We start from the raw sequence: 21,534 nt of genomic DNA, 5'->3' as shown, positions 1-21,534 counted from the left end.
AACTTACTATTCCTTGCTAAAGATTTTGTGAAACTAAGTGTCTCATTGTTCTTGTACAATCATTTTTCAGAAAATTTGAAAAAAAAAGCCGAGTGACCAAAGCGAAGTGAGAGCAAAGGGAAACTTGTGATTTGAAATAGTTTCTCCTGTATTATTTTCTTGAACCATTTATGGTTAACAATTTTAGAAAACCAGAGGGGAAATTCACAATTTTGGATAAATTGTGCACTTTTCTTACTTACAACTTTGAACTTCAGCAACCAACTCTTGAATTCGTAAAAAAATATTGAATTTCAAAAGTTGGTTGCTAACGTGGTGATAAACATGCACTGATTTTGATTCCATTCTCAGCGAATTTCCAAGTTTATAAGTACTTAGGTAGCATAATTTTCCACAACACAAAAGCAAATAAGACGTTTCAAAGTTCATTCAGTAAGTTTTGACGCTTCAAGTTTCAGCTTATACGATACGCTGGTCGAAAAATGATTCTAAAAATATTATTTTATTGACATGAGAATCGGTTTTTCAGACGTTAATTCTTCAGCTTTAAAGGATGTAGTTTTCTAGAAAATTTAATGCAGAGAGCATTTTTAAAATTTATAATTCAAGAAGTGAAGGAAAAGAGGAAATTGAATGAAAATTGGAAACGACGATAATTTTGATAATGACGTCAATTTTTTAGAAATTTTTGTGTGCTCTGAAGAAATTTCAATACTATTTTCGCATTTTCGTGCCGGTAGACACTCTATTCATATGTAAGTACAAAGTTTTTCTGGACCATATTTCGACTCGCTTTCAATCGTGGAAATGTAACCTTTGAATCACTCTGAGGACCTCAACCAAAGGTCAAGGTTGAACACTTCAAAAAGGTTCATTGATGAATAATTATTAAAAAATATAACGCAGTACAAATCGAGTCAACTTTACTTAGGTCGGTACTAAAAACAGAGTAGCGATCAAAAAATAATAGGAATTCATCATTATAACTACATTCAAAAGGATCATAAAACATTAAAAATAAACATCTAATTGTATGCACAATAACTTTTTCATGTTAGTTTAATCAATCCAAATTGCTCAAAATATTCTATATCGATATTAAGCGTGAGTGTTCGAGCCTCAGAAATGGGTTTGCTTAAATTTTACAACTTCCTCATCACTTCCCAAATTCCACAACAAAAACTGATCAAAGTCAGGGAAAATTACATCGAAGTACCGGGCATCGATTCCCGTACACCAGCGTAGGGCATATGTTTGCTTAAATTTGCCAACTTCTTCGTCACTTTCCAAACACCATAACAAAAACTGATCAAGGGAACGAGCACATTCGTGGCTAAAACCAAAAAAACGAGAAAACTGAACAATAAATCCATCTTCCTTCCAATGATCAATTACCAGCATTTTTATCCTTTTCAGCTTTCGTTCGGTTGAAACAAATGTTTCGATAAATTTCATGAATTCAATTAACTGCTTAGACAATTCGATCTTATTGTGCCATGGCCGAGGTCTAAAACAACGAATCCCAGGCAAAGACAACAGATGATTTTTGAAATTTGTAGCGAGAGTAGTGTTGTTATAGGTATCGTTGATGAACTTATTGAATTGTGTTGCTTGAACAATATGGTTTTCTTCAAAAACGGGGTTTCTACGGAGGAAATTTGACTCTAGCGACTGAACCTTGAAAAGTCTCGCTGCATCTTCGTTAGGAAAACAAAAATTCACAAAATCATTCAATTTTTCAAAATCCGGCTCAGACAATAACCCGCGGCAGAGATTCTGTAGATGTTCGCTAGATGCCATAACGTTCTCTTTGTATTGAATAATTGCATCGCCGTTTTCGAAACATATTTCCATAATTTGGTGCAATTCTTGGGTATTTTTGCATTCGATTAAATTGGGCCAGCACTTACTCCAAAATAAGCTTCTCTCCTCGGTAGTTGCCCACGTAAGCACAATCAATAAGGACTCGGAAGAAAAATCACGACTAATTGCACGCCAGAAGTCGGATGATATATTCTCAATGGCCGATCTCCTCAAATCATGCGGAGCACTGCACCATATTTCACGACATAGATGAACCCAATTTTCAGACAATTGATTCTTATCCATCGCTCCAGGTCGCAGTTTACCCTTATAAAATTCAAACATATCCACGACTAGTTTGGTAAAATTACGCTCGTTGATTATATTTCTTATGCGCATCCAAGCTTGAGCTATAAATCTTTCATTAAGACGCTCATGTTTCAACAGAGTGTGCATCAGATCACAATCTTCGTTATTGACAAATTCATCGAGCTGTTGAGCATCGAATTTCGGTAAAGTGAATTTAATAAATGTTACCGTTCCACGCTTATGAAGTTGCAAAGCTTTTCGAACTTGGCTTTGGTAAGGTATACGATTCCAAAAATATTCTACAGATGATCTATTGTAAGGCATGCAATTGTCTAGCATTTCTTCGTCGACAGTATTATTTCCCGCATTGCGGTTGATTGGTATCTTATTTAATTCATTTCTAAGGCAGCAAATCCAATAATATAATTCGGGGCAATCGCGAAAATGAATACAGCCCAAGCCTATATTTTTGCGTATAAATGGCCAAATTCGTCTGACATTGTCTTCGAAAAAATATGTACAAGATATTTTAAATTTCTCGACTTGGCCAAATTTATCGCAACACATCATACGTTCGGCTGTCCTAATATAATCAATAGCGCCGTCGTAATCGCATACAAAGTCATCGAAGTGTTCCAAAATATAGTTTGGATGACTGTAATGACAATGCAGTACTCTTTTGTGATGCCGTTTCAGCCACTTGTCTACTGAAAGTCCAAATTCTGAAGCATATTTTCTGATCATGGTATCGATGGCAGTTGGTAAATCAGGATTTTTTGTTCCTAATATTGGTAGTTTTTTTGAATTGAATTCTTCCAATTTGTCATTCGTTCGATATTTATTCATTTCGCAGTTCCATATTTTCAGAGCAACGGCTATCGCTGATAATTCTTTCAGGGTTACGAGAGTAGATTGAGCAGCATCATAGACGTGGTCGGGTGTTATTTCAGCCATTTCTGCTTCTTGACTCGGTTCGATTTCAATGCACACCTGGAATCGTAATAGTCAAATTAATGATGAGGAATGAGTACCTACTCAAAAGATTCAAAATGTCTACTCAGGTTATCAAATTGGATAAATTCGATAATTCGAACATGCATCATAGGCTGGCCTTTATTTGTATTTCTTTTCTGAGGGGGACGCTAAATTAAAGTTGCAAGCCCCTAATTTTCATACCACCCCCTCCCCTCCCTGCCACTGTACATAATTTGAATTTTTGAGAGAGAAAAATCGAAGTTTCAAACTTTGAATTTTTACAAAATTTCATCAAATGGAGATGAAAAGCTGAAATTTACTCTACACTCCAATTTTAACACCTTATGAAGACGACTTCAGGTGGGTTCAAGTCATTTTGGAGCCTCCAGCGACTTTTTGAAAATTTACTGGAGCCTCTAGTAGATTTTTTGTAACTCGACGGAGATGGAAAGTCGAAATTCATTCAGCAAACTAATTTCAATACGCTACGAAGTCGACTGCTGGTGGATTTCAAGTCGTTTTGGAGCCTCCAGCGACTTTTTGAAAGGTCGTATGGCGTTTTTTGGAAAATTGAAATTCTCAAAAAATAGCTGGATGTTTCAAAACCATTTGAAACCACCATGTAGTCGACTTCATATCGCATTGAAATTATGTCTGCGAAATAAATTTCAGCTTTCCATCTCCATAGATGAAATTTTGTAAAAATTTAAAGCTTGAAAAATCTGCTGGAGGCTCCAGAATTTTAAAAAAATCGCTGGAGGCTCCAAAACGACTTGAAATTTACCTGTAGTACTTCGTAGCGCATTGAAATTAGTTTGCAGAATAAATTTCAGCTTTCCAACTCCATTTTGATGAAATTTTGTGGAAATTTCGAGTTTCAAAAATTTTCTGGAGGCTCCAAAACTGCTCAAAATGGTTTGAACAGTATCCAATCGACTTGGCATGTCGAAAATAGGGTATATCCCAAATTTCAGCTTTCTTGGTCAATTTGATAACATTTTGATTTTTTCTCTCATTTTTGGCCTGAATTTGATTTTCAAAAATTCACCAAAAATCTAAAAATGCACTTTAGCACTTGAAATTTTGACAGGTGAAAAATTGTTGCCTGATCTTTCGATCTACTTTTGTAAAGTTTAAAAAATTTCGTGCAAGGCCTATGCTGGAACGCAAAATCTGCGATTTCGGCTGATCTGTCAATCAAAATGGCCGCCATTTTGTAAGTAGGGTCACTTTTTTTCAAGTACAAGGGCTAGAAATGTTCTTCAGGACTCCCCCTTTAAGGAAAAAATTGTCCCAGAGGATCGACGGGGGGGGGGGGGTGCAATAATTCTTTAGCGGGCTCCCCGGCGTGCAAGATAAGTACTGAGGTGCAAACTTGAATGCTAAATTTTAGATTTACGAATTTTACATCGTAATTCTGATCTCGTTTTCGCACTTTACTATTCCAATAATTCAACATTTTTAAAAAAAGTTACCAAAATTTATTCATTTTTTTCAAATTTGTTCATTTTTTTTAGTTTTTATGGAAATTTGTTGATAATTTCGAACTTTTCTTTGGAGGGACGGCGTCCCCCTGCGTCCCCCCACAAAAAAGCCCTGATCATAGGTATTTTTAACCAGGAAGAAATGATTACCTGATATGATAATATCTCATTAGATCCGCATAAACCTGATTGATTATTATCAGCAGTGTCTAGACCAATAAAGACCTGTTTGATCACATATTTCACTGGATCAGATCAGATCAGATCAGATCCGAACATCCTCGGGCCCATTTATTTCTTTGCTGATTCTACAACAGCTGGTGGCTTTGTTGTTTATTTGAAATTATACTCACTTCAACCTTTTAGGTTATTTCGTGAGTTCATAAATAGGTACCTACATAATAATTTAAACTATAAAAGACAATTTTGTGTCTAAAAGATAATGTGCCAGTTTTGAAAGATTTTTTAGAGGCTTTATTTAATCATATAAGTATAATTATCAGGCCGGATCGAATTTTAAAATATCTTACATCCAACAAAATCTCACCGGACTTAATCATATCCAAGCATTTTCTCTTGGGTGTAAGTACTTAGATTTCGAATTGCATTCACATGATAAAAATAAGAATAATGTTGGGAATATCAAGCTAAACAGAATTTTCTTATTTGCTTCATATTTAACAAGCTAATACTTCAAATAATTTGAAAATAACTGCCAATTTTTCTTTTTCAAAAAAAAAATCATCAAAAAACATTGAAAAATTTTAAAATATTGCAAATTTGTAAGCTTTTGAAGAAAAAAATTTAAACATGGCAATAAGACAAACATAGGTATTTTGTGCAAATATCATGTTAGAAAGCAAAATCTTACAACGCATACTTTTTTTTTTGACAAGTTTGCTTCAAAATGTTCCTAGGCTTAGGATGCCACCTTTAAGAGAAAAGTTGTTCCAGATGATTGAAGGGGGGGGGGGGGGGGAAGGATACAATTATTCTCAAATTTCATTTAAAATTCAAAATCGCTCTAAAAGACCGACCGCAGGGATATGTTTTAGAATTCATTTTGGACCACTCCTACATGATTTGAAATTTTTGGAAAAATTTTAAAAATTGCTGGAAGCTCCAAAATCATCAAATTACAATTGTTTTCGGGTCACGTGATAGTGAGAACATTTTGCTGTAAAAATCGCTCTATATAATATGGATTTTTTTGAAGATTTGATTTTTTCTTTTTTTTTTTGGAATTTACAAATTGGTCAAAATTTTGCTTTTGAACTCGACTCCTGGAATTTTAGGTAAACAACCTTCCAAAATAAGCACTTACTAAAGTTAGGAGTTCCGAAGTATATTTTTGACCCCTCCAAAGGAATTTGGAAATTACAGAGAGAATTGAAGAATCGCTGCGGAGGCTTCAAGTAATCGTGTAAAAATATCAGAATGTTGATATCTTGCCAAAAAAAAAAAAAAATAATAATAATAATAAACTTTATTACGTATCTACTTCATTTTAGGTTAGGAATTTTCACACATTTATAATGGACGACGTGAAAAATACGAGCTACACGTACAAAAATTGATAAATAGCACGTCAAAAAAAACAACAGTTCATCGACAGCACAAAAGTAGTGCTTTTTTGCTCTTTTGGACAATAGGAGGAGATGGGAGTAATTTGGAGGATTGAAAACTTTCATCAGAGAAATTTTAAACACATTTAGGGCAGTTTTAACGAAAAGTAAGATTTTTTGACAGTTATTTTGGCAAAGTTTCGATGAAAAGCAAAAGATCTTTTTGGTGGTTTTGACCAAAAAAAAAAAAAAAGAAAATAGTACAACTTTCCATTAATTTTTAGCAATTTGGACTACTTACTTATTTTTTTGGAATTTCACACAAAAAAAACATGAAAGGAAAATTTTTTCAAAAAATAAAAAACATATTGCAGTTATTGAAAAAAACAGGATTTTTTGCGATTTGTAAAAAGCAAAATTTATTTGGTAATTCTGGAAAAAAGAAAGACTTATTCTTGAAAACTTTTGAAAATTTTGACCAAAAAAAACCCTGCTTCACAAAACATACCTAAGTTAACTTCTTCATAATTTTTAACCATTTCTGCAAGAAATCAAATTTTTTTGAAAAGCAAAACTTTTTTGAACTCAACTTTAAGAACGAGTTTTTTCGAAAATTTTGTTTGTCGGGGAATCATTCATTTTTCCAGGCAATAATTTTTTTGGCCTAAAAATTGTATTCGGATGTGGATTAGGTAAGTATATTTCTTTCGTTGTTATATGAAATCGAATTTTCGTTCGTATTACCTAAATTGTCGTGCTGAACCGTCGTTAACAATTATTATTGTCGTTGAAATACCCTATTTTGTCGTTCAAATCATTTTTTTCTGTCGTGCCAATAATAGTATATTCCCCTTTGAAAATTTATAATTCAACACATATGGAGCAGAAGAAATTGAATAAAAATTGGAAACACCGAAAATTTTGATAATGATGCCAATTTTTTGGAAACTTTTATGCTTTCTGAAGAGACTGCAGATAATATTTTCGCGATTTCGTGCCTTTTCCGTGCTATGTAGTAGACACACTATTAATATGTAGGGCCCTAGGTGTTTCTGGATAGTATTTTGACTCGCTTTCAACCGATGAAATGTAACCACTGAATCACTGTGGCGACTTCAATCAAAGGTCAAGGTCGAATACTTCAAAAAAGTTCAATTGGTGAATAATTATCAACAAATATAACGCAGCATGAATTGAATCAACTTTACTTAGGTAGGTACATAGGTACACAGATATACTAAAAACACAATAGAGATCTAAAAATAATGGGAATTCATCATTATATGTATTCAAAAGGATCATAAATAATTAAAAATAAACATCTAATTGTGTAAGCACAATAACTTTTTCATGTTAGTTTAATCAATCCAAATTGCTCAAAATATTCGACATCGATATTAAGCCCGAGTGATGGAGCCTCGGAAATGGGTTTGCTTAAATTTTACAACTTCCTCATCACTTCCCAAACACCACAACAAGAACTTATCGAAGTCAGGGAATAGTACGCGACTTCTAGCGAAGCACTGGGCATCAGTTCCCGTACACCAGCGTAGGGCATAGGCTTGCTTAAATTTTCCAACTTCTTCGTCACTTTCCAAACACCACAACAAAAACTGATCTACGGAACGGGAACATTCGTGACGAAAACGATAATGACGGGCGTAAGTAACAATAAATTCATTTTTCTTCCAATGATTAATCAGCAGCATTTTTATCCTTTTCAGCTTTCGTTCGGTTGAAACAAACGTTTCGATAAATTCCATGAATTCATTTGACTGCTTAGGCCATGGGCTTTGACTGAGAATACCCCAATGAAGTTATAATAGTGAAAGTAGGAATGACTAGTTTAGGTAGTGAGGATGAATATGATCGAGTATGAGAGAAATTCCTATAATTTTGTGTTAGGCTAATTCTAAGAAATATTCGTTAAGAGAGAAAATCTTTCTTAGACGCCTGATTAGCTCAAGATGGAGAGACTTTAGTCAATCAAACTACACTATTCACTTAAGAACAATCCTTTAGTTACCTTTTAGGGTTCAATGAAATGATAACGAAAGGAGCATTTATGTATAATTATTTTAATCAAGAAATATATACAAAAATGAGCAGATTATACCAAATAATTTACAAAGGGTCAAAACGTAAATTATTCTGTTTTGCCATGACGATACAATGGCATGCCTAACCGGCCAAGATTAGGCGGCAAAGTACAACGCACGCAAGCTAGCAAGCTAGGCTCGGAAGATTGGTTTAGGGGATAAATTAAAGTACACATATAGGCAAATTACAACAGCTTCTAAGGTACAAATAGATCAATTGGTAAATGATTAACACATCGTCATCTACCAATTAATACAATTACGTAAGATATAATTTTAACGTAATTAGATAAATTAAGGGTGCACGTAACCCTGAATAAAAGGATACACGATTACCTAGGTTGGTCTGAGTACACTTCTGTTTTGCATGTTCACATTGCCTGCCTCTCCCTGGCGACCCCAATAATAGTCGCTTCGGCAGGTCTGGGTCGGAGATCCATTTTTGTAGAGACAAAGGTATGATTTCCGGATAAATCAATACCAGTGACTAAAAAAGTACCACGATCGTACGCGGGAAATTAACGACGATCGCGTTATATAAAATAGTACCATATCCGTACGCAGGAAATTAACGACGGACATGTTATAAGTTCAAAATCACCATCCAGAGATGGGTACTTCAATGTTTGACTTCCAGAGAGCCTAGGCAGGGCTCCCTGGTCATCTATTTAGCTGGTTAGGTGAGCTTAAGAGGAACTATCGCGAACTCGTTACTTTTAAGACTGATTTTTCTAGAGAATACGAAGCAGGAGCTAAGCCTCTGCTTCGACAGAATTGTCGCACGATAGCCTTGATCACGCCCCTACAGTAAGATTCGCATAATCTTGCCTAAGGCCGGCAAGATCATAAAACTGCGTTGAGGGGAAATTACATTAAGCAACGCGTAGGCGGTCAGGGCATATCCGCTCATCACAAAGTGTAAAACATCGAATTATAGGGATAGACATCAGATGACTTTTAAATTTTGTTGCAAGAGTAGTGTTGTTATAAGCATCGTTGATGAACTTGTTGAATTGCGTTGCTTGGCCAAAATGACTATCTTCAAAAATAGGGTTTTTATGGAGGAAATTTGACTCTAGCAATTTCTGCTTGAAAGGTCTCGCTGTGTCTTCGTTAAGAAAGCAAAAATTCACAAAATCGTTCAATTTTTCAAAATCCGGCTTGGACAATAACACGTCGCAGTGACACTGTACATATTCAGAAGTTGCCATAACGTTCTCTTTGTATTGTATAATTGCATCGCCGTTTTCGAAACAAATGTCCATTGTTTGCTGCAATTCTTCGGTATTTTTGCATTCGATCAAATCAGTCCAGCACCAATCCCAAAAAAATCTTCTCTCCTCGAAGGTTGCGCACATAAGCGCAGTCAATAGGGACTCGAAAGCAAAACCAATATTAATTGAACGCCTGAAGTTGGATGATATTTTCTCAATTGCCGATCGCCTCAAACCATGCGGAGCACTGTGCCATATTTCACGACATAGATGAACCCAATTCTCTAAATACCGATTCTCATTCAATATCGGTCGCAATCTTTCGTTATAAAATTCAAACATACCGATGACCAGTTTGGATAAACTACGTACGTTGATAACATTTCTCATGGGAATCCAAGCTTGACCTATCAATTTTTCATTAACACAACGGCGTTCTAATCGTAACAGATCTCGCATCAGACACCAACCTCCACACCAATTGACAAATTCATGAAGCTGATGGTCATCGAATTTTGGTAAAATGAATTTAATAAGATCCACCAAATTTTCACGCCTAAGAAATCGCATAGCTTTTCCAACTTGGTTTTGGAGAGGTACACGATTCCAAAAATATTCTACCGATGACCTATTATAAGGCATGCAATGGTCTAGCATTTCTTCATCGACAGTAGTATTTCGCGCACCGTCGGTGATTGGTATCTTATTTAATTCATTAGTAAGGCAGCAAATCCAATAATATAATTCGGGGCAATCGCGAAAATTAATACAATCCAAGCCTATCTTTTTGCATACAGAAGGCCACATTCGTCTGATATAGTCTTCGAGGAAATATGCGCACGCTATTTTGAATTTCTTGGTCTTGCCGAATCTATCAGAACGCATCATGCGTTCGGCTGTCTTAGCATAATCAATTGCGCCCTCGTAATCGCATACAAAGTCATCGAAATCTTCCAAAACATAGTTTCGATGACCGTAATGAAAAAGTAGTACTCTTTTGTGATGCTCTTTCAGCCAGTTATCTATTGAAAGTGCTAGCTCTGAAACATATTTTTTGATCATGGTGTCGATCACTGTTGGTAAATCAGGATTTTTTGCCTTTAATGAAATTCGTAGTTTTTCTGAACTGAATTTTTCCAATTCGTCATTCGTTCGATATTTATTCATTTCGCAGCGCCATATTTTCAGAGCAACGGCGATAGCTGATAATTCTTTCAGGGTTACGAGAGTAGATTGAGTAGCATCATAGACGTGGTCCTGGTCGGATGGTATTTCAGCCATTTCTGGTTCTTGACTCGGTCCGATTTCAACGCACACCTGGAATCGTAAAAGTCAAATTAATGATGAGGAATGAGTGAGTAGAGTAAGTGGTAGTAAAATGAACCACCTAAGCCTTTTTTGAGATTAATTTTCACCAAATTGACCATTTTTGGCCATCGAGGGCTTAAATTATAGATAAGTAGGTACATGTGTCTAGTTTATTAATATTTTTAATAAAACTACCTCACAATTTTTATACAGGTGGGACAATTTTCATTTTGGCGAAGGTATCAAAAAAGGGGGTCTGACTTTGTGGGGTAGTAAAATGGACCACGGCAAAAGAAACTTTAAAAAGAACAATGGAGCACCTTCGCTTTTTTCATTTTTGTGATTACTCTTCACCAAATTGACCATTTTTGGTCATCGAGGGCTTAAACGATAGGTAAATATGTCTAGTTTAGGAAGACTAAATCAAATTACCTCGCAATTGCCTAAATCAAATCGAAAAACAGGAATTGTTGTTGTGGTCCATTTTATACTACCTCACAAAGTATGACATATACAAATACATTACAGATGAATTTCAGTATGAAAGCTCGAGCCAAAAAAATATGTCCAATAGATGAAAATAAAGCTAAAAGTATGTACTACTTAACTCAAGTTATCATTCAGCAAGGAATAAATTAAGAAAAATATAATCTGCATTCAAATCAAAATGTTTAATTTTTTATTAAAAATGAGAAACACACTAACACACACATTTCAAACAAACTGCCTTATCACTTATCACTTCGAAAGTCAGAAATAATGAGTGATGGCCACCTAAAATGAAGTACCTGCCTACGTGGTACAAATAACACTAGTTTCTGTCATTTCTCACCAGGTTGCGCTAGTTGATATCACCAAAACTACTGGGGGTCCATTTTACTACCACTTACTCTACCTATGGTACTCAAAAGGTACAAAACGTCTGTTCAGGTTACTAAATTGGATAAATTCGAACATGCATCATATCTATAACCTCCACTAAAGAAATGATTATCTGATGAGATAATATCGCACCTTGAGGGTAATAATAATAAATTTTTACATCTCAAAAAAAAATTATTTTGACGTTTTTGCATTTTTGGGGTTTGTATGACCCCCCTCAACCAAAATTTACACTTCGAGTTGGGTACATTATCTAGATCTTGTAAAAAACGCCAATGCCCTAACTCAAAATCCCAACAACATTGCAAGTTGTTTGGAGTTATAAGGATACATCTCAAAAAACTCCACCTTTTTTGAGCAAATTTCGTACATACAAAGTGTTAACAAACAGTTTTGATTGTTTTGAATTTTTTTCAGTTAGAATTAGAAATAGTCACAAGAAGTGTATTTTTTATTGGTTTGTACCAGAGATGCATGGAAACTTACCGCGGTAACTTACCCGAGAACTTACCGGTAAGTTACCGGAAAGTTACCATGACATAAATTACCATAAGTTACCGTGGTAATTTATAAATTTTCAACAGAAATGTTGACATGAGTAATTTTTGATGTTTGCATGTACTGCTGTAGCTGTCTAGATACAACAAATTACAATTTGTACTCTCTAAATTTAAAAGAGTCAAATTTTACTGTGTAGCACTCAACAGTAGGGTATGACAACATTCTGGCTTCTTACAAACCATAGTTTTTGACTGGATTTTAATTTTTCAGTAAATAATTTTCTGATCTGATCAGTCAAATCAAAATTCAAACGTGAATTATTTACTGAACTGATCAGTCAAAAATGAATTTTATTATTTATTTAGGTAGGTAGGTAGGTAGGTAGGTAGGTACTGTGTTGATCAGTCAAAAAGTCAAAAACTACTGTGATCAGCTTGGTCAGCAGCAAAAAATTTTAAATAACTGACTTTTGCAGTAGGTACTTTTTCACTGTTTATTTTTTATTTCAGTGATGACATTTTGGATTTGCCTTCTTAACACTTAACAGTGAAATTTGACTGTTTCAAATTTAGAGAGTAGGTACATACCTACTTCTTGTGAGAGGGCCTATAAATAATAAATTGTAAAATCAAAAAAAAATGAATTGAATTGTGAGGTAAAATAAAGCTGTAAATTTTAATTTTGTTGAACCTCTTGAACTTGATACAAAGCACACTGTATTACTTGACTACTTCAATACCTAGATAGGTACCTATTACAAATCTTCAAAATCGTTCGTTTTTTTTTTGGTTGATTTGAAATTTGAATGCTCCATTGCTCTGTAGTTTGAACTTCAACTTGAGAAATGGTTGGTGTTGAGAATTGAGATTGAGAAAACGTAATTTTTTTTTTGCCTTGATGTAATTCTTACAACTGGTTAATGCAGTTCTCTTCTCAGTTCTCTTTTTGTAATAGAAAATGCTGGTGCACTCTGAATTCTGATTAGGAATTTTTTGGTAATTGAAAGCAAGGAAGGGGCAGCAATTTTCTCATTGCCCAAGCCCAAAGGCGCAAAAATGGGACATCTACACAAGTCCCTACCCATTTCTGTCAGTTGTTGGATGTTATGGATAATTTCAAGGTAACCTTCATCTCAATTCTGATGTTCAGAACCATTTCAGTGAAAATTTATAAGTTACTTAAATTACCGGTAACTTACCGGTAAGTTACTGGTAAGTTACCCAATTATAAATTACCGGTAACTAACCATCACTGGTTTGTACCAAATGGAAATTTTTTTTAAAATTGATCTCTTTTCAGAAAAATGAATTTGCACATACATAGATATATACAATGAAATTTTAGTTTTTTGAGAAAAACTCAAAAACTAAGCGCTCTAGAAAAAAACTAACGACATTATGTCGATTGGAAATTTAATTCTCTACAACTTCGTTATTGTGAAATTTTTTTGGACGCATCCTTTCACCTCCACATCAACTTTAATGAAAGGTTATACCTGAAAATGTTTTCCAAACATTGAAATATTTCCTCTTTAAGGTTTTATTTTTCAAAGTGTTCTTATGCTAAATGAAGGTAGGATACCAGAAACCAGATCTTTAAAACAGGGCTTAAAACCACCAAAACGAAAACATGTGATAGTGATAGTGAGAACATCTTGCTGGAAAAAAATCGCTCAGTATGGACTCTTTTGAAGATTTGATTTTTTTCACATTTTCTGGAGTTTACAAATTGGTTAAAAAGTCGCTTTTGAACTCGACTCCTGGAATTTTAGGTTAACAACCCCCCCCCCCCCCCAGCACTGACCAATGTTAGGAGTTCCGAAGTTTATTTTTGACCCCTCCAAAGTGATTTGAAACTTCCGGAGAAAGTTGAAAAATCGCTGGAGGAGTGGAGGTTCCAAGTAATCGTGTAGACAGACCAAAATTATGATATCTTTTCTCCAAAAAAAAAATAATAATAATAATAAACAAATAATAAACATCATCATGTACTTTATTTTAAGTTTGGAATTTTCACACATTTTCTGAAATTTGGATGGTCAATTGATCATTAAGGAAGTAAATCAATACTTACAGGCCAAAATATACATAGATAAAATGTGTTCTGAAGTAGAGCACTTCTATCATTTTTCTAATGATCTAAAAAAAAAAATGGACTCTCTACTACTAATAATACTTCTCACAACAGAGAGATTTTCGCTCAAATTATGCGAAACGTTCAAAAATGATGAAAAAAAAAATGTTTTCTTCATTCAAGATTTTGTTAAACAATAACTTTGTTCTTGAACAACCATTTTTCAGAAAATTTGAAAAAAGCCTAGTGGCTTAAGCGAAAAGTGGGCAAAAGAAAACTTGTAATTAAAAAAAATTCTTTTGTATATTTTCTTAAACCATTAAGTATACCTAGGCAAAAAATTGGAGAAACCAGAGAGAAAATTCGAATTTTGGCTCGCAGTAGAAGAAAATTCAATTTTTGAAAGGTATCGTAACAAACTGATTTTGATTCCACTCTCAGCAAATTTCCAAGTTTATGGGTACCTAACATAATTTTTCCTCAACACAAAGCAAATAAGACATTTCCAAATTTCATTCTTCAAGTTCTTGACGCTTCAAGTTTCAGCTTATGCGGTAAATTGGTCGAAAAATGATTCTAAAAAACATTATTTTTGAAATGAGAATCAGTTTTTCAGACGTTAAGTTTTCAGCTTTAAAGAATATAATTTTCTAGGAAATTTAATGCAGACAGCATTTGAAAATTTATAATTCAAAAAACATATGGAACAGAAGAAGTTGCATAAAAATCGGAAACGACGAAAAATTTTGATAATGGCATCAATTTTTCAGAAATTTTTGTGCTTTTTGAAGAAATTTCTACCACTATTTTCGCGCTTTCGTGCCTTTTTCGTGCCAGTAGACACTCTATTAATATGTATCTAGGTGTTTCTGGATCATATTTGGGCTCGCTTTCAACTGTGGGAATGTAACCTTTGAATCACTCTGGAGATTTTAATCAAAGGTCAAGGTCGAACACTTGAAAAAGGTTCATTGGTGAATAATTATCAACAAATAAGTACCTACAATGCAGCATGAATTGAATCAACTTTATTTAAGTAGGTACGTACTATTAAGAACACCATAGCGATCAACAATAATAAGAATTCATCTATAGGTATAATTATAATTATTCAAAGGGATAATAAAACATTGAAGCCAGAGTGACGGGGCCTCCAATATGGGCTTTCTTGAATTTTACAACTTCTTCATCACTTCCCAAACACCACAACAAAAAATCATGAAAGCCAGCGAACCGTCTCTTATCGAAGTACCGAGCATCAATTCTCGAATACCAGCGTAGAGTATAGGCTTGCTTAAATTTTCCAGCTTCTTCATCGCTTCCCAAACACCACAGCAAAAACTGATCAAGGGAACGGGAACATCCGCGAGTAAATTTACTGGCGTAATCAACAATAAATCCATTTTCCTTCCAATGATCAATCACCAGCATTTTTATCTTTTTCAGCTGCCGTTCGGTTGAAGCAAACGTTTCGATAAATTCCATGAATGCAGTCAACTGCTTAGACCATGAGATTTGACTGCAAAGACCCCACCATTTAGGTGTAAAACATCGAATTACAGGCAGAGACAACAGATTATTTTTAAAATTCGTTGCGCGAGTAGTGTTGTTATAAGCATCGTTGATGAACTTGTTAAATTGTGTTGCTTGACCAAAATACGTTTCTAGAAAAACAGGGATTTTACGGAGGAAATTCGACTTTAGAATTTTCTGTTTGAAGGGTCTCGCTGTGTCTTCGTTAGGAAAGCAAAAATTCACAAAATCATTCAATTTGTCAAAATCCGACTCAAACAATAACACGTCGCAATGAAGCTGTACATATTCACAAGTTGCCATAACGTCCTCTTTGTATTGAATAATTGCATCGCCGTTTTCGAAACACGTTTCCATCATTTGCTGCAATTCTTTGGTACTCGTATATTTGCGTTCGATCAAATCACGCCAACACCTCTCCCAAAATAAGCTTCTCTCCTCGAAAGTTGCGCACGTAAGCGCAGTCAATAAGGCCTCGAAATCAAATGAAAAATCACGATTATTAATTGCACGATAGAATAAGTATGATATTTCGTCAATTGCCGATCGCCTCAAACCATGCGGAGCACTGTGCCATATTTCACGACATAGACATAACCAATTCTCAGAATATTGCTTATCAGACGAGTACATCACTCGCCGCTCATAAAATTTAAACATACCCACGACTAGTTTGACAAAATTATGTGCGTTGATGATGTTTCTTAAGCGCATCCAAGCTTGACCTATCAATTTTTCATTAACACAACGGTGTTCTACTTGTAACAGATCTTGCATCAGATACCAACCACTATGCTTATTGACAAGTTCATCAAACTGATGGTGATCGCATTTCGGTAAAATGAATTTAATAAAGTTTACGATTTCACGCATATCAAGTCGCCAAGCTTTTCGAACTAGCTTTCCGTAAGGTACGCGATTCCAAAAATATTCTACCGATGATCTATTATAAGGCATGCAATGGTCTAGCATTTCTTCATCGACAGTACTATTTCCCGCGTCGTCGGTGATTGGTATCTTATTCAATTCATTTGTAAGGCAGCAAATCCAATAATACAATTCGGGGCAATCGCGAAAATTAATACAATCCAAGCCTATCTTTTTGCGTATAGATGGCCAAATTCGTCTGATATCGTCCTCGAGAAAATATGTACACGCTATTTTAAATTTCTCGACATCGCCAAATTTATCGCAACGCATCATACGTTCGGCTGTCTTTGTATAATCAATATCGCCTTCGTAATCCCATACGAAGTCATCGAAATCTTCCAAAATATAGTTTCGATGGCCGTAATGGAAAGAAAGTGCTCTTTTGTGATGCTCTTTCAGCCAGTTATCTATTGAAAGTGCTAGCTCTGAAACATATTTTCTGATCATGGTATCGATCGTGGTTGGTAAGTCAGGATTTTTTGCCTTTAATGAAATTTGTAGTTTTTCTGGACTGAATTTTTCCAATTCGTCGTTCGTTCGATATTTATTTATCTCGCAGTGCCATATTTTCAGGGCAACGGCGATCGTTGATAATTCTTTTAGGGTTACAAGAGTAGATTGAGTAGCATCATAGACGTGGTCCTGGTCGGATGGTATTTCAGCCATTTCTGGTTCTTGACTCCGTTCAATTTCAATGCACACCTGGAATCCGAATAATAGTCAAATTAATGATGAGGAATGAGTACCTACTCAAAAAATTCAAAACGTATCATATCTATAATCAAGAAGAAATTATTATTCAATCTGATATATCTCATTAGATCCGCTTAAACCTGTTTAATTAAACATTATCAGCTGTGTTTAGACCAAAGACCTGTTTGATTACATATTCGACTGGATCAGATCAGATCAGATCAGAACATCGCCTGGACCATTTTTTTTGCTGATTCTACAACAGCTGGTGGTTTTATTTGATCATAAGTAATTTTCTGGCTGGATCGGATTTTAAAATGTCTTTCTCACCAGACGTAATCAGATTCAAGCATTTTTCCTTGGGAGTAACTAGTAAGTAGATTTCTAATTGCATTCGCTTGATAAAAATTAAAAAAATAGTATTGGGAATATCAAGCTAAACAGAATAATTTTCTTTTCCTTCATATTACAACTGATACTTCAAATAATTTGAAAATAAGAAAAAAAAATTGAACATGTACAATTGAAACATGTAATTTTTATTATCATGATTTAGTAGAAATTATTAAAACAAAATGATTTTTACTATTGGTACCTATAGTAAAATTTATTAAAATGATAATTTTTACTATAGGATTACAGTAAAAATTATTGAATGAGATCTGGTACTTAATTGTTCTAAATACCAGTATTTTTAGTTAAATATTTTTGCAAAAATTACCCATATTTTTTTTCGTGTAATTTAGAGGCAATTCAAATTCTTAACATATTTTATAAGATTTAATTCTTAATTTAGAATAAAAAGCAAGTTCTGAAAATTGGTTTGAAAATTTATAAATTTGAAGACAATGGAAATTCTAAAAAAAAATAATATGAAAATTTGTATTTAGAGACGCTGAGAATTCCAAAAATTGATTAAAAGTTCTGTAAGTTGCAGATAATGTGAACTTGAAAATTATATGAAAGAAGTATTGTAATATTTATGAACAAGATGAGAATTCTGGAAAATTGGAGGCAATGTAAATTCCAAAAATTGAGTAAACGTTTTACAATTTGTGGATAATATGAACTTGAAAATTGAATTTGAAATTTTTTAATTTAAAGACAATAAGAATTATGAAAAATTATTCAAAATTTGACTATTTAGAGGCAATGTGAATTCTAAAAATTGATTGCAAATTTCCTAACTCAGCAGCAATGCAAAATTCTGAAAATTTATTGAAAACTTTATGAAATTGTAGCGATGGGGAATTCGGGAAATTGATTTGAAATTTTGTAAATTTTAAAACAATGCAAACTATGAAAAACAACTAGAAATTTCTTAATTTAGAAGCAATACAAGCTTATAAATTATTCTGAAATACCTATTGTAATTTGGAAAATATGAAAACACTGAAAAACAATTATTATTTTGAAGCAGTGAGAGTTTCAAAAATTCTCATTACTGTGACATGGTTGATTCACTTATGCACTACCTAGATGTAATCCTTGATTATGTATTACTTCGTAATGTAATATATAATCAAGGGATGTAATAACGGTTATAGCTGTACAAAAAGGCAGCTAGCTACGCACACTTTGCAGCTAAGCTTTGCTTAGCTGTCTAGTTTTTTGAAAAGTTTGCTTCAAAATTTTCCTTAGGATGCCACCTTTCAGAGAAAAATTGTTCCAGAAGATGGGGGAAGGGGGAAAGGATGCAATTACTCTCAAATTTCAGTTAAAATTTCAAACCGCTCGAAAACAGCGACCGCAGTGACAGGTTTTGAAATTCATTTTTGACCACTCCAACATGATTTGAAATTTCTGGAAAAATTTTAAAACTTGTCGGAAGTTCCAAAAACACTTGTTTTCGAGTCACGTGATAGTGAGACCATCTTGCTGAAAAAAATCGCTCAGTATGGACTTTTTTGAAGATTTCATTTTTTTCACATTTTCTGGAATTTACATATGTGACCCCGCCTGACAAAATCGACCATTTCGATAAAATTTCAAAAAATGTTTTTTTTCAAAAATCTGATATTTCAACCCTTAAGATGAATTTTAAACGTCATTATTTTGGACACTTTTTTTTGTCGAAATGGTCGATTTTGTCAGGCGGGGTCACATATTGGTCTAAAATTCGTTTTGAACTCGACTCCTGGAATTTTAGGTTAACAAACCCCCAATAAACACTGACCAAAGTTGGGAGTTCCGAAGTTTATTTTTGGACCCTTCAAAGCGATTTGAAAATTACGGAGAAAATTGAAAAATTGCTGGAGGATTGGAGGCTCCAAGTAATCGTGTGGACACACTAGAATGATGATATCTCGCCAAAAAAATAATAATAATAAAAATAAACCTCATTAGGTATGTAGGTACTTCATTTTAGGTTTGGAATTTTTACACATTTTCTGGAGTGTGGATGAATAATTTGATCATTAGGGAAGTAAATCAATAAGGGCCAAGCAACACAAAATACACATAGATAAAACGTATTCAGAAGTTGACCATTTCGACTATTTTTCTAAAGATCTTTCTCAAAAAAAAAAAAGGTGACTCTCCACTACTAATACTTCTCACACCATAGAGATTTTCGCTCAAACATGCGAAACGTTCAAAAATGACGAAGAAAAATTTGTATTGGATCAGTTCAGGCACGATTGGATTCTATAATTATGAGAAACCTGATTGGATCACACCTGATCTGAATACATCTAATTAGATTCCGTAATTGAAGACGTCATAACAAAAAGGGGTATATATGACACATATGTCCTTTTTGAGACGAATCCATATTGTTATTCTTCAGACCTTCCTCTATCATATGAGACCAGACCACCCCCACTTCACAAAGTCGAAAAACCAGTGAGATATCGGCATTTTAAAACTGCGAAGTCGATTAAAAATTTACTTTTTCAGAGATAATGGGTTACTCATGGTCGAGTTTGTGTTGTCAACCATTATTTACCTGGTTTAAATCCAAAAATTTGCTCAAAAACATTTTTAAATCAATTTAAAAAAAATTGGCCAAAAAAACTTGTCTTTTTTGTTTTTTTTTTACTCAACATAGCGATCTTTTTTCAGAGATAATGGGTTACTCATGGTCGATTTTGTGCTATCAACCATTATTTAGGTACCTGGTTTAAATCCAAAAATTTGCTCAAAAGCATTTTTAAATCAAACAAAAAATTGGCCAATTTTTCGCTTCAAAAAGGACATATAAGTTAATTCGAAATGTTTGAGCGCTTACCGCTAACACACAGTTTCCTCCAGACTGATGGTGCATAGCGTTTCATATAGTTAGATAGTGGGAAAATAAGATAAAATCGTCACCATGTTCAAATATGCACATTTCTAAACTTCACAAGCACTCAAACTTTCAAACAGTTTTTTCTCAAAATACAACTTTCACACATATGTCCTTTTTGCTATGACGTCTTCAATTTTTTAGTTGTACTTACGTTCTGAAGAAATTTCTATACCAGGTAGGTACATATTTTCGTGCTTTTGTGCCTTTTTCGTGCCGATAGAGACACTATTAATACAGGGTGTTCCAGAATAACCTTTCACATTTTGGTGAGCACTGATCTGCGTTCAAATGGTGTTAGGGGAATGGTAAAAGCGGTTCCAGGTAGCCAACACATGCCGAATTATGTTTCAGTATTAATTTTTTACCATGGAGAAGTGGACGGCTGTGCAGCGCGCTTTTATTGTAAAGGCCTTTTTCAAAAATAATGACTCTTACATTAGTGCAATTCGTGCCTTCCGCAAACATTTTAAACTTACCGGTAAAAGTGAAGTGCCATCGAGGCCAACAGTGAAATTATGGGTAAAAAACTTCGAGAAAACCGCTCATGCTTGTAAAAATAAGCCTACAGGTCGGAAAAGATCAGTAAGAACGCCAGAAACAACGGACCGAGTAAGGCATTCAGTACAGACTACCCCTACCACTTCAATACGTAAACGAGCGTTAAATTTAAAAATCAAACCAACTTCTCTGCAACGAATTTTATCTGAAGACCTCAGTTTCCATCCATATAAGATTTTAATCATTCAAAAGTTACAAAAAACTGATTTTGTGAGAAGAAAATCATTTGCCGAGGATATGCTTACAAGAATTGATACTGGTGAGATTCCATTGAACTCGTTACTCTTTACTGATGAAGCTCATTTTTATCTAAACGGT

General features: G+C 34.2%; 1 protein-coding gene across 3 annotated transcripts in view; it reads right to left on the bottom strand.

The window, feature by feature from the left end:
• LOC135848253 (uncharacterized) overlaps positions 1-21,534 on the bottom strand; it is a 260,195-nt gene that overhangs the window by 45,396 nt on the left and 193,265 nt on the right. Inside the window, exon 4 of one of the 3 annotated variants that reach the window (XM_065368099.1) lies at positions 909-3,102. The exons of 1 other annotated variant lie outside the window; for it this stretch is intronic. In XM_065368099.1, the coding sequence (XP_065224171.1) occupies positions 1,120-3,066 (1,947 nt within the window). In that variant the 5' untranslated portion in view covers positions 3,067-3,102 and the 3' untranslated portion in view covers positions 909-1,119. Of the gene's footprint in view, positions 1-908; positions 3,103-15,225; positions 17,379-21,534 lie in introns of those variants that run through there. One more of the 3 variants, XM_065368096.1, reaches the window with a different exon arrangement.

This window comes from Planococcus citri, chromosome 5 (genome assembly GCF_950023065.1).
Source record: "Planococcus citri chromosome 5, ihPlaCitr1.1, whole genome shotgun sequence".
In the NCBI taxonomy this organism is placed as follows: Eukaryota; Metazoa; Arthropoda; class Insecta; order Hemiptera; family Pseudococcidae; genus Planococcus; species Planococcus citri.
This window is presented reverse-complemented; position numbering and strand designations above follow the sequence as displayed.